Consider the following 15,447-nt stretch of genomic DNA (forward strand, 5'->3'; position numbering starts at 1 on the left):
GTGAAGACTAATTCATTAATTGGGGCTCTTTTGTAAATCGGTGCGTTCTTTTTAACCCAGGATTAATTTATCTTAAGAGTAATTCTATACAGATAGTAAAAGAATGTAGTAGACAGCTAATGTATTGTTCAATGAATCTGCATGAAGGCTAATTGTTTTAGCTGAATATTAAGCCCATTAACAACATCTCTATTACATCAAGCCTCCTTCCTCTGTGACACAAAGGGTGTGAGTACCTTTCAATTCCATTTTACGACTCCACACAAGGCGACCCACTTCATTCCCTCTTACTGATAGTCTATGGAAATGGCTCAGCAGCACTCAAACCACCTCTAACAGTGCCACACTGAACCAAACCCATAAACGTGTTTCACATTCGGATCTCGCTGCTGGATGCTGTTATGTAATTCACCCACTTTATTCAGCTTCTGCTTTAGCACACCATATTCAGAGCTTTGATGTTATCTGACTTATGCAATTTCCACTTTAACATGCTTAGAGAATACATGAGATTGATGTAGAAATACATGTGAGTGGCAGATGCACATTAGCCCCCAAATGCACACGTCTGACTCCCAATGCATGAGAACTGGCTGCTCAGCCAGAAATGTATAATTAAGTAAATTATTAGTTCATTTTTATTTGGTTGAGCTAACTAATTGAGGGCAGAGTTTGAATGCAAACCAGAAGGGATCTGAGATCCTAAGTACCAATACTGAATTAATTAATCATGGCTAAGAATACAAAACTGCAATTGTATGTACAGACGGGTGACAAATTATAGGAGAAACCAACATAAAGTGTCTCAGTAAGGTGTTGGGCCACCACGAACTGCCAGAACAGCTTCAATGCTCTTGGCACAGATTCTACGAGTCTTTGGACTCTACTGGAGGGATGAACAACATTCTTCCAAAATATATTCTCTCATTTGGTGTTTTGATGATGATGGTGGAGAGCGCTGTCTAACATGTCGGTCCAAAATCTCCCATAGGTGTTCAATTGGGTTGAGATCTGGTGACTGCGAAGGCCATAGCATATGATTCACATCATTTTCATACTCGTCGAACCATTCAGTGAGCCCTCGAGCCCTGTCGTTACAAAGTCCTTCTGAGTGATCACTTTAATCCTATGGTGAAACATTTCTATCCTGATGGGAGTGGTCTCTTCCAAGATGACAATGCCCCCATCCACAAGGCTCGAGGGCTCACTGAATGGTTCGATGAGTATGAAAATGATGTGAATCATATGCTATGGCCTTCGCAGTCACCAGATCTCAACCCAATTGAACACCTATGGGAGATTTTGGACCGACATGTTAGACAGCGCTCTCCACCATCATCATCAAAACACTATTTGCAGTGACCCATCCCTCTAAGGGGACAAGTGGACCCAAACCATGCCTTGAAAATGCCCCCCACAGCATAACAGAGCCTCTGGACCCCCGCACTGTAGGGGTCCAGCAGTCAGGCCTGTACCGTTCTCTTGGTGTCGCCACACATGCACTTGTCCACTTGTGGAGAACACTAGCCAGTTGGGCGTCTGTGTGACTGAAGCTCCTGCCATTTGTGTGCCAATAATGACCCCTCTTTCAAAGTCACTTAGATCCTTTCCTCTTGCCATCTTGACCCAAAATTGAGGGCAACTGGGCCTGCTCAGCATTTTTATACATGCCACAGAGCATGATATGATGTTAATTGCTTAATTGTATCATGCAGTACACCTGTTTGGAGGCCTCTGCATTCATTTTGTTCCTCCACTCATTTATTCAGGTTTTTCCTTTCATTTGTCACCCATCTGTACATACTTTATACTACCATTATATATAACTTGATAGAATGTAAGCAGTCAATACGTGGTTGTAAAATCTGTATACAATTATGTTACTTGGTTTGGCAAACATAAAGAGGGCTTTTAAAACTGATTTTGAAATTGCTAATTGAAGAATAGCAGACACAGTTTAGTTGTAAATCAGTTCATTCACATTGAACAAACATAAGGCATCAACATAATCAGAATGCTTAGAATCTCTTACAGATTGGCCTTTTCTTTCCAGCTTCACAGGGGATGTCATCATAGTGCAGAGAGTGGTGAGTTACATGTGAATCATATTGAAGTAGCTGCTGACAACTGATATAGGAAAACCACAGGAATAATATGGGAAAAGCTTATGCACAGTCATCTGAGTTCTGCTCTTAATCACATGTGTAACTAGGGGAGGTTTGGTGTTAGGGCTTATACACGTGATCCACATCAGAACTCAGTGGAAGTGGATCATGAAGTCATATGTTATTCAGAAGATTAACAATTAAGAATTAAGAATTGCTTCCCATTATTGTACAGTGTTTCTAACTGACCTGTGGATTTTGTACAATGATTACTGACCAGATTCGTAAAGTCAGTTAAAACTATCTGTGTAGCAAATGAATAATTTCATGAGTAATTTATTCATAGTCCTTCCTTTATTTGTAAAACAGAAATACTACTTTGGGAATTCGCTATCATTACTGAGAACCATCTGTCTCCACAGGAAATACATGAAGATCAGCAAAAGGGCCACACAGACAGTTTTCATACTGTGGACACCTCTGTCATTTTACAAGGAAGTAACAAATAAAGTTAAAGATATTTCCTACAGAATACAAGAGTCACACTTTAGCTGTTACCTTCCTGCTCAGTCATACATTTAGTTTACCTACATTTCTGTTGAATCTTAACTTAATATAAACTGCTAATTCTGCAAATCCCTCCTTTTGGTCCTTGGCCAATCGTAACAGAAAGACAATTGAAGAATTGTACATCTATTTTGCGTTATAGGAGCAACTGTATAGTTGGCTTTGTGGCTTTTATTCTATTCCTTTGATTGATTTGGCATCTCCACCAAAACACTTTAATGAAACTATTCATCTCAGGATTGATGCTACTGCAGATGCCATTTGAGCTGTTTCACCATATATTATAGATTCCTTTCATCATAATATTTCAGCTTGTGTCTCCATTAAGCCATCCATCACCATCGCAGCGTTGTGCCACTCAACATTTGTCTGTTAAAGTCCACAAGAACACCACCGTCTTCTTCGAATGCACTTTTTTCACTGCAGGTAAGACATCAATTGTGTCGCAATAAGATTCAAATAATGTGCATATCTCCCATGTGGAATAAATCGGTCATGTGTAGACACAATGTGTGGTTCGCAAAACAACAGAGATCCCCCTTACGCAAGACAACTCTCATGTGTAATACACAATCCAGTGATTGACATGTGCACAGGGTCTGTAAGGTTTCCAGTAATGGACCATTTAAAAACAATTTTGATCATAATTGATCACAACCTCAAGCAATTTCCATATAACACTTGGTTGTTGCAGCATCATATTTCCTGTGTTTCATTAATCATCTTTACTTCTCAGTGTAAATTGTGTCATATCAAAGTGTAACTGGCTGTATTCAACACAAAATCCACATTCAAGTTGAAAAACATTTAAATAAGATGGTTTTATGTAAGGGAACAAGGAAAATATATCAGAATCTGAACAATATGGACAATATTTGTCTGATATGGGTGTAGAGACTATATGAATTATGGATTGCTTTTGCAACAAACAAATGCTTGTATTGTGATTGGTCAGGCGTTTTTTGGCATGGTGACACTTTTTCAACATATTGCAGGAGGGGGTGGAGATAGTGGTTCAATGAATCTGCAAAACAAAGAGAAGAACTCACAGCTATCAGTCATTAATTCCCCCCGAGATACTTAAGCCGGAATATCAGGTACGTTGATTTGGTATGTCTTGAATGTTGGGCTGCTGCTGCTTTGTGTATTTATGTTGTATGTATGTATGTTATATGAACGTATGTATATTGTTATTACTAAACTGCTATTCTCACTTGACTGAAAGTAAGGATCATCAACTTAGTTGTACTGTACAGCTGAAGAAAATAAGGTCTTGATTGGGTCTTAATCTCTTAGAATGTTGAGCTGGATTACAATAATCAATCAATAAATAAATACATATATTTTATTTTATGTATTCATTTATTTATGTATTTATTTAAAGCAATTTCAAAATGGAAAAATAATGGAATCATGAAGATAAATATACAGATTTATTAGTGCTACTACTGTTACTACTACTACTTAATATTCTTAATTATTATTATGTGCATCAAATTGTAAAAGATGGATCCATGTTCTATTCACTTTTCCAAACATGTCTTTTTGCATATTGTATTATAAAATGTATTTTTACAATTTCTTTTACCATTTTTACCAACAATATTATTGTTACCACTACCAGTATTAAAAGAAGGTGTTTGGATGTTACATTTATGAAAATGCAACATAGTGTACATGTAGTGTCCAATTTGGACTTTTATAATATACAGACCCCTCCACAATCCGACAGTGATGCAGTTGCGTTATATATACTTAACATAAAGTACCATAAACACATTTGTGTCAACATTAAAGGAGATGTAAGAGAGGGTCCTTTACCTCATTTTGCTCCTGCACCCTGCTTGTCTGTATTTTAAAACGCAAAACCCTCACCTATCCTGGCCAGTCCAATTATTATGCTCTTGCACAACAGCAAATTGAAAATAGTTACTAGAGCCTTTTTATTGTGTTTCGGTTGTATTGTAAGAGGTCAGCTTGCCTCTCTGAGTCTTGTATCTGTCAGAAAACTGAAATAATGATCTGCCAACGGACTTCCGCTTTTCCTTGAGTGTTATATTACAAGAGGAAGGATGAGTCATGCTTCTGCTGTGACACTCTGCACAGCATTAGCTTTGGCTTCTCTTCCATCTTACGTAAGTTTACCACCAGACCTTGGAGTTAAACAATGTTGTGTGGCTGAAACTGGCTCACTGGGGGAGACAAAAAACAAGAAAGTTATTCTCAGCATGTGTTTATTATTATTTGGGGGTCCTTTGACCACAGTCCAACAGGTTTTATCAGTGCAGAAAAACGTTGATAGCTTCTAGTAGTTAAGCATAAATATCCATTTGTATTTATATAAACGGACCTGTTATAAATCATATAGGAACTGCAGGTTTATTCTGTAAATCGATGGTAAACATACAAACTATAATAAGATAAAATAAAGCTTTTTAAAATGTTGTAGGTAAAAAATAAAAATAAAAGGTAAATACACAATTATTTACATTTACAAAGAATAAATATATGACAGAACTATTGAGATAAATACCAAATTAAGTACTCCCTAACACCTATGTAAAAAGGTGCTATGTAATATCCCTAATCTCATTTTATCAAGACAAATAAAATGCTAGAAAATTTTCAGACAACGCCCCCATTAAATCTGTATGGATTCTAAACTATCATCATAATAATGATCATAATAGTTCTATTTATGTAAAGCCTGTCCATATTAAGGCTGGGATTAAATCAAAACTTTGACCCACCCACTAATAGAAAATGACAGAACTGTACTCAGTTGTGGCTTCATTTTCAGTAAGATGACACTTTCTTCTAATCATAAATGTAACCGCTATGATGTACAGGTTTGTAGTTTGCTATTAGCGGGTGCGTCAAAGTTTTGATTTAATCCGGCCCTAAATCAAGAACCTCAAAAACAATTAACATAAAATATTAAATGATTTGTAAAATGGGAAAATACAGCAACACTGATAACTATACAGTATATTTAAGATACACACAAAAATCAAGTATAAAATACATGTGTTTTAAGCCTAGATTTGGCTTCTGTGACCAAAGCAGAAAAATGGGTAAGTGGTATTTAATCAGCTTGTTCTCAAATCAATGAAGTCTCAGCTGTAATCAGTCTAGCTTCGCCTGCTTGCTTTCTATTCTTTCTATAGGCTGCTGGTTCCATCTATTCTTCTTCGTCCCTCTTTCTTAGTCCCCCTCTCCACCAAAATTTTCTGCTTTTATATTTTCATGAAAATAATTAGGGGCCAGATTTAATCAAATCTTTGTCCCACCCGCTAAAAGCAAACTACAAACCTGTACATCATAGCGGTTACATTTATGATTAGAAGAAAGTGTCATCTTACTGAAAATGAAGCCGCATACAATTCTGTAATTTTCTATTAACGAGTGGGTCAAAGTTTTGATTTAATCCGGCCCTAGGTCTTCTGCACTGTCAGTTGTTTCCACACTACCATTGATAGGAACACTCTCTGGGTCATGAAAATATGGAATTAACTTCCAATGATACCTTTTCAAAAGAGGTTGTTGGGACAATGCAACATTTGTCAATGTTTCCTCACCTTTGTCAGGGCATGTGGACCATCAGAATTCTGACTCTCAGTCTTTTTTACAGATTCAATTTAAAAAACAAAAATGAGCCCCGAGGTGTCACAGATGTTTGCTTCAACATTTATTTTTATATTTTGCTTTTTTGCTTTTCATGTTCACCTGTTTTGGTTTGGGTTGTGCCAACAAGTTTTTGCAATGATCAGTGTTCTTAGCCTACCAACAACATGGTCAACAATTAAACAATTATGAGTCTGAATGATGAACCACTTTCTTTTTCTGGGCTTTTTCTCTTTCAGAACGCTGTCATCAACAAGATGCCTGTGATAACAACAATAGGGCAAGCCTGGGCTATAATAGTGGACTTGTACACATCCACTAACAGGCCTGGCTGGAGAAACAACCTTATTCTCTTTCTCACATGTTTTACACTCGGCCTCATTTTTGGCTCCCTACTGTTTGTAGGCCTGTATTGTTCCCTGAGCTATGACATTGTAGTGTCTTCAAGCATTGCTAATGTACTTGCTATGCTGCTGATTGGAATTTTATTTTTTTTCAAACGGGTCCGTTGTTTCAGTACGCTGTTTTTTATTTCCTGTTTCATGAAGCAAGGTCGAAACTTGCTCATCACAGCTGGGACAAGCGTGGTCATTTACCAGAATGTGAAAAACACTTTCAACAATCTCCAGGGTCTGGCTAGGAGTATGATCTGCAACTTGGAAAGCAGGAAGATTTCTATCAATTTCACTCCCCTTGAACAGTACAGAAAGCTTCTGCAATGGGTGGCTGACAATCTCAAGGGTTTTGGTGATATACTGGGCATCAAATTTGAGTCGAATTTAATTGTCAATGCCTCTGTGTCTGATGGTAACCTGAAGGAAAAACTGATTGAGGCTGAGCACAAGCTGAACGCCACTGCTCAAGCCATGGCTGAAGTACTGAACACAGTTTCTTCCATAAGTCAGAAGGTGCTGCCTGCCTTGGGTGTCATTCTGGTCCTGATTTCCACAGTTATTTTCCTGAGAAGATACAACTACGATAAGAAATATGAGAACACGTTCATCACGCAGCGGTTTGTCCTCTTTGATGAGAAACAAAGAGCCAGTGGAAAGCCACACGTTCTTCCTCTCACAAAGAAGGAACGCAAACGCTACATCACCATCCCCTCGGCTGGGATAACTGCTAAAGAGGGGAGAGTCATGGGGATTTTCATCATTCCAATTATAACCCATGTTTCCACTTGGGCTTTCTTCATTGGAGTCGATTCTCTACTCTACTATCTCATTTTGACAATTGGTGAATACCTGGAGGATATAAAACCAATTGAGGTACCTTTAAAAATGTCCATTGCAGTAAGTATGATGTAGGGTGATCATGTTGGTCACAACACAATTTTATTTTTAATATGGTTTAATATAATAATAATAATAAACAATAATTACATGATTATGTTCTTTTAATTCCATATTGGTCCTAGAATACATTAACTTATGCAAAGTAGCTGAAGGCCAGTAGCAACCTACATCTCTCCTTTCTGATAAAATTAATAATTTGTAATTATATTTCTTCCTTGATTTAACTCTTTAAATATTGTTAGAACTAATGCTTTATGTTACCTTCCCCTATTATGCAGCATACAGGCCTTTTTCTTAATATACAGACGGGGAGCTCAAGAACAGAAGAGGATTTTTCCTACTCGATTCCACTGTTTGAAAAACACTGTATTCCTAGACCTCAGCTCTTAATCTATAATTCGGTGGGCCCACTGGCGATAATTGTTATCATTCTGATAGTGCTTGGGGTCCTGTCCGCCAAGCTGATGCAGCTGAAAGTTCTGGCCTTGTCACTGTTCTATCCAGACAATGAGGAAGAGCGCATCGAGCATTTGCATGCAAAAATTCTCCAGAAGAGATGCAAGAAGGTCAAAGTCCTGCAGAAATCGGTGATGGAATTAGCGAAAAAGGTAACTAGTGACATGCATGTATGCTACATGTATGTATTGGTTAACGTGGCTTACACTGAAAGACTTTGTTCACTAATGCCTCGTTCCACAGGAAGCCTGTTGTGCTGTATACTGTGCCACAGTAGCTATTGAAAATGAATTTCCAACTCATAACTGCAATCCATCCCTGTAGAACATGTTTGATAGGCCAAAGAAGCTGAAACCTCCATGTCTCAATGCGTTTTAACTGTGCCGTCTCCCCAAATTTTCCTTTTGTCTTCACAGAAAAGTTTTTGGTTTCCAATATTCTTCCGGAATAAAGGGGATGACAGCATATTCTTAACCTGATAGTTTCCTATGCTTTACCAGCAGGAGGGCTGGTGCACTGGAGGACTACTGCCATACAAATAGCAGGCATGTGCGATTGTTATCAAACGCTATTCTGCAGAGTAACTTTGCTCTGCAAAATGAGTGTATGTGTTATGGGGTTGTTTTGGGTTTTAAATGACAGTTTAGAAGTATAGGTAACCCCGTGAGGCACACAGATTACCCCACTTATGTATAAATGAGGGTTATTATTACACACTATTACTTTCTTTATAAGAATGAGCAAGTCAATGTATATGTACGAAGTGTGTGAGATGATCGGTTCAGAGCATATTCTATACAAACATACCATAAAAACAGCTGAATCTTGTATTTCAACCATTAATCAGTTGGGTGAGCTGATAACACCCAATCAATTCAACTTTTGATTTTTTAATAGTTTTTATTATTCAGATCTGCAATTTCTTTAACAAAAAACAAAAAACATGTATGCATGTTACAGGTTCACAGATTTGTTTTATTTTAGTTTTTCCAGAAAATGTTGCTATTTTTGTACACTTTGGTGTGTGACTCTATCACAGTCACAGACAAAGTTGTGATTGATGTCAACGTACGTACAAAACATTGCTGCTTTCTGTGTGGGCGCTGTTTATTTCTGCTTTCTTGTGAGACATTCTATGGTATGATTTGTAACCTCACTCCTGAAATAACAGCAATAAAATGAGTGAAGAATTTAATCTCTGTATTTGTCCCATTCTTCCGTAGCTTCTTCACAAGGGGACAGTCCTCTACCTTGCAATTTAGTGGAACACAAATCATTGTTTTCCCTATTCCTATGATGAACTGGATGATTATGTATTTTCCTATGGGAAGGGAAAGACTAGATACTGAAGTACCTTCTCTGTACAGTCTGTGGCACTGTTGCTGTCACACAACCATTACATTAGCAGGTAGCACTTCCAACATAACTTCCCAGTTAAGCTCCATCACTAGGGGAGAATCGTGAATAGGTGATATATCCCATCTGAGACTTTCACTTATTGAGATACATGAGCAACACAGCATATCTGAAGGCCACAGAACAGTCATTGGGGGATGGAAATATATATTTATTTTCTCCCATTCTCTCATAAAAGGATCAACATCTATGGATCATACTTTGGATCATCATTGTCATACTTTCCCTACAAAAACAACCAATTTTAGCAGCAGCCAGATAGAGTATTTCTACAGATAGTTTTAGTACAGCTGGGTTCCCAAAAAATCCTCTTCTATTTATTCTAAAGAGAGGGTAGTTTTCTAAGTTAAATGGTTTCAACATAGTTACAAAATACAAGCAAACCAATATACACCACATTTGTTACAAGATGTGACCATTTTTATGCTTAAGTATTAAGATTCTCCTTGCCAAAACACCATAATGTTCTACACAAATTCTAAAATCATAAACTATTAAAGGTATTAATAAATAACAACTAGAACTGCCTTGCTCAAGGTTTAACACTAAGGCCCTACTAATCACTTAATGGGGAACTATTGTAGTCCGTAAAAGGATTGGCTATTATGTACTGATGTGTTAGCAAGACTCTATAAGCAATTTTTCAGTTCAATTCTATCATTTAGTAACTTTTAAGTGAACATAATTATTACCCAGGGACAACAAATCCCATGCTCTTTAGATGTAGTCTTTTCTGGTATAAGTTGTAAGTGTTGAAACATCACATCCTGAAATACTGAAGAGCTCTCCTTTGGCGTATTTACAGTAACCATGATTGTGATGAAAGTCATACATCTAAATGTTAAAAGTTACTAAAATGATAGAATTGAACAGAAAACTCACATATACTTTACTTATACGCACCTACTTGTACTACAACACAAATAAGAAATACAAAACATACCAATCAAATGACTAAAGCAATGCCACCAGCAACAACTACCAACAGGTTCAAGGCCCTGCTTATTTATCCTTAAGATAGTTTAAGACAGCTTGTTAATGTTAAATCTTTTTAGGTTTTATTGTACTAATCACACATGCTCCACCACGGCCATAAGATTATTTTATTTGCATGTTTGTATTTGTGTTTTCAAGTGATGCATAAACACTTTTGGCTTTTTAGCCGGATCTGAGAGTTTAGTTCATGTTATCTCAAACAAGCACATTGAGCTTTATTTTTTATGGTCTGAAAATAAAATGTCTCTGTGGAGTTCAGCAGAATTGTGACAATAAACCTGACTACAGTAGAGTTCACTCCGTGTCCAGATATTTTTGTACAGATGGGTTCTTTTGTGTTTTGTTACCTGTCCTATGCCCCTACTTACAGACAAGGAGTACACACTGTTTATGAGTTTGATTTGTTACGGCTAAGCACTTTGCATTTCTGCATTAGATGTTTCTTCTTGATCAACATGTCCACTATATATGCATACACTGTATTTCCAAACTTTGCAAGCACTATTGCGCCTGAAAATGACAAACTTTTACTTTTGATGTTGAATTTGCCCACATGCAAAAGTGGGCAGTTAAATTCAACAATTTGATAAGCAGTGTACAGTTCTCAAATACAATAGATTAACATTGGAATTGGGTTTTATTATACCTGATAAAAGCCTAACTACTTGACAATTACATTGATTTATATATATATATATATATATATATATATATATTGTATTATTATTATTATTATAATTATAATTATTATTTGGTACTGCAATGCCCTATATATAAAAATTGTAATGATTAACAAAATGTCCCCTGATCAATCTTTACTCATTTTGCTGCTGCTTTCAGAAGATGAGGTATCATAGCTACATACACTATTTCCCATTAAGTTAGAACAGCAATATTAAATCTATCACCTTTCCATGCAAAGAACCACATACACGGTAAAACACAATGCAATTTTGGCCAAAGATGCAGCAACAGCAAAAGACTGCATCCATCCTACTGGAACTAAACTGAATCCTTGCTTCAAGATCTGGTATCAATTAGGTATAACAAATAAAACGAGCAATGAGGGCCAAATAGCCTCCTCAACTCATCTCAATGCATTAAATATTTAAACTCTACCCTATTGATACAGCAGACATTTTATCAGGGGAAACAAATTAGTTTTGGTGAATAATGAAAATAAGTTTAACAACTAAAGGTTGGTTGCCATCCTCCATTATGCAGTAGGGCCCGTTTCCTTAAAAAACATGTTGTTCGTTATCCCAATTGCTAATTTTATGTATATGCTACTTGCTAAATAAAGTGTACTATTCATATGAATAACTTCTGAAACCCCCTCTGAAACCATGTTTTAACCAAATATGACAATTTTTTTGCAGTTTAGGAATAACATTTATTATCAAGTGTGTGATGTCTTCAAATACCTGGTCTCTTCCAGACTGAGAAAAGCTTGCAGCAATTCCAACAGGTTTAGCATATGGTGTGGCATGTGGAAGTCACAAGACAATAAAACTGGCAGTGAGGTAGACTGACATATGCAAACACACCACTTTGGGGGATTTACAGAATGTTGATAGGTGTAATTAATGTGTATGTTCTTGGCCATTTGATCAGAATTCTTCACTGAAGAGAGGTAATGCTCTGTCCCAATCTATCTCCAGTATTGTAATTACACCAAACCTGGGGCACACATGGTAATTTGTTATTCATTAACCTGTGCCAGCTTTTAACAGAGAGACCTCTGAGAATATTCAGATGTTGGCAACAGTGAAAGTACAAGCCTGATCTCACTAGAAGATTACTGATATGATTGATTGCAAGGTGCAATGAAAAAGAACTGCCTTCACATATCTGAAGGGCTACTGTAGAGAGTTCATAATAATAGACTGTTCATCTGTGATCATGAACCTAAACAAGTTAGTAATTGCAAAGGGTTCAAATGACATTTCATGAGCAAAAACACAATGTATTGTGTTATGAGTATTTCTTATCAGTAATGTACTAATTATAAAATGTTGAAGTTGTTTCTAAACACCTTCTTATTTGGGAAAAATACAGTTTGAGTTGTTCCTTTAGTTGTCACAAAATCTAAACAATACACATCTTCTGATCATGCAATATTATGTTTGAAAACGACTTTTAATATTTAAACCCTTAATAGTTTAATGTAATCATTAACACTTTAACCCTGAGCTGTAGATCCATATTCAGAGTTAGCACTTTATCTGATTATACATTAGAAACAAATAATAATAACCATCATCATCATCATCATATTTTCCCCTTTTTGTTTTAATGCAAACATTGATTTTAAATGAATGTCTCCTTTAATCTGCAGGGATGAAGGCCTCCCTAAGATTTTTCCACTTGTTCCAATTTAGTGTCTCTCATCCAGGTCACGTCTGCAAAGCTTCCCATTTCATATATGGTATTCTGTGTCTTTTTTTAACCTCTAGGTAATATATATATATATATATATATATATATATATATATATATATATAAATAAATTTTACACACACACATATATAGTAATATTGCAAAGTGCAGATATAAGGGAATAAAGCAATTGTAAAGCAATCTTGAGGTTTAATTTTACACGGTTATTCAAGTCTGCATACACTTGCGTAAAACACATTCACTTAGAGAGAGAGAGAAAAAAATGCAATGCAGGCACTTTAACACTTGGATAAGTATCTATCTGCTGCACAAGGGATATTTCTCAAGCAGAACAGAAGCCATCTGTAATAAGGAAGCATACAGGAATAGGTACAGTAAATGAGATCAATTTTAATTTATACAGCTATTGCAAGAGGAGCAGTGTGCATTTCAGATAGCATCATTTTTCAATAAGTACAGTAATGCTATGCAGAGCAGCAGTCAAATCAGGTAATGAAATTACACTTTGTCAAGGCTGTATGAGATAGGGCCATTAGAAAATGTCAAACTCCCCCACAGAGCGCCGCTTATCATTTTTGTTCTGCTGTGACACATTTGCAGATTTACTGTGTTGACAAAAATAAAATTCTAAGTATTTGTATTTTTTTTATGCTGACAGAAGGAAATGCGAGGTCATTATGAGCTTCTTACAGACAGTGTTAATTTGTCTGCAATTGTTCAATTATTGCTTGTTTAATATGGAAATTATGGAAGACATAAACAATACAATCTGCATGAACTGATCTTCCGGACACTTTAGAGGAAAATGACAAAGATGGTTTAATATAAATCTCTCTTGTTCTTGGTAGTTTGAAAGGATGTAGATCTTGGAAAGAGGAACAAATTACAACATGACATCTTATATAATTTGAAAAATAAGACGCAGGATACTTTGAAAACAGAAGTGGAATACATACATACTGACAGTAGCAAAGTGCCTTGGGCTGTGAGGATGATTGTGTTTAGTCATGGCCTAGTTTGACCCTCTGAGTTTTCATATACAATACATTGCTCTGGCAACTATGATAAACCTCTCTTTGAAGACTACTGAAGCAATGTGCATAAATACATTCATTAATTACTACTTCTACTACTACTACTACTACTACTACTACTACTACTACTACTACTACTACTACTACTACTACTACTAATAATAATAAAATGAATACATAACTTCTATGTGACAAGTAAGTGAAGCCATTAGTAATTGGGGGAAATTAAAACAGCACATACTCTGAGGTGAAGAGTAAACCACTTCTGTGAAATATGAACTACAACACCACTCAGCAAAAGGTTATTACACTAATGACACAAACATAAGCAATGAATTGACCATTGTATTGAGTTTGGGCTGTTAATTAATTAGCTTTGTTCAGAACATAACAAGGCCTACATTCAGAAGAGGATTAGGTTTATGTAGGTTTACAGTGACTTTCAAATTGCACTTTTTGCACAGAGAAACGAAGAGGGAAACAGTTTCTTTATTCAAAGAGAACATTTGAAAATATTGAAACCACATCCCAAAATATATCAATTAATCTTCAAGTTTTGATGTTTGACATATTAATAAAATGTTTACCTTGTTTTATATTGCATGTGCATTCATGCTATATTAAATATTTGTATTATTAGTTATTCAGGTATGATTACTTTTTTATTGTTGTTCTATACTTATCATAAAGGTATTGTTTTGGGGTAGTTGTGAAGCATCTTGCAAACAATATATTGAGGGGGCTGCATCAAATAAAGACTGATTGAGTTATTGAGTGATTTAATCTCATAGGCAAGATGTACTGCATGGGCTTTGAACACAACAGGCCAGATGACGGAAGTCACCATAGTAACAATATATTTCAAATACATTTCAGCCACCAGTACAATGACAACTCTGTAAACATTGTTTTTGGGAATACAATTACAAAATATACCTCCCTATAAAATACATGCATGGCATATGTAAAAAGGACATATTTATCACAGATCTAAGACTGATTTCTAGTGGTGGATCAGTCGTGTGTTTAATAGTTTGCCTTTGCAGGTATTTTTTGTTGTTATTCCTAAGGGTTAATTTGAGGCACTGTTTCACTTTTCCAACTGACAGTGAGTGTTCAACAGAGATCCGTAAATAAAATACATGTTCATCCACATTGTGTGGAGATGAGTGGGTTGACTGTGACTCAGGAGTCTTCTGTTGACCCATAACATGTTGATTAACTTACATTAAATCTGAAAGGGCTTAGGGGCCAAAATCCCACTTCAACATCCTTTGTAGGGAACAAATGACTGGGTTTTCGGTTGTTTTCCTGAACTCTGATGCAATCCAGAAATAGCAAAATCTGTTCCTGTTTTCGGAATCAACAACAACACAAGCATCACAGAATAATAGACACAATGCTGTGTTCCATTTGCTTATCAAATTTGTATTAATATATAGAATAATACTACTTTAACCTATACAGAACGGTTTGTGCTATTTAGTTGAATATTTGAATTAAACCAAAGGCCATCACAAAATACTTGAGACATTACTTCACCTGAGCATATAC

At 36.1% G+C, this 15,447-nt stretch overlaps 1 protein-coding gene across 1 annotated transcript; it reads left to right on the plus strand.

Moving 5' to 3' along the window:
* The first annotated feature begins 3,708 nt into the window (after nucleotides 1-3,708).
* Nucleotides 3,709-9,242, plus strand: dcstamp (dendrocyte expressed seven transmembrane protein). Its single transcript, XM_066691207.1, has 4 exons — nucleotides 3,709-3,769; nucleotides 6,536-7,588; nucleotides 7,870-8,199; nucleotides 8,464-9,242. Exons 2-4 carry the CDS (start codon nucleotides 6,554-6,556, stop codon nucleotides 8,524-8,526), a joined length of 1,428 nt encoding a protein of 475 aa, XP_066547304.1. The 5' UTR covers nucleotides 3,709-3,769; nucleotides 6,536-6,553; the 3' UTR covers nucleotides 8,527-9,242.
* The last annotated feature ends 6,205 nt before the right edge of the window (nucleotides 9,243-15,447 follow it).

Source organism: Amia ocellicauda, chromosome 18, assembly GCF_036373705.1.
Source record: "Amia ocellicauda isolate fAmiCal2 chromosome 18, fAmiCal2.hap1, whole genome shotgun sequence".
In the NCBI taxonomy this organism is placed as follows: Eukaryota; Metazoa; Chordata; class Actinopteri; order Amiiformes; family Amiidae; genus Amia; species Amia ocellicauda.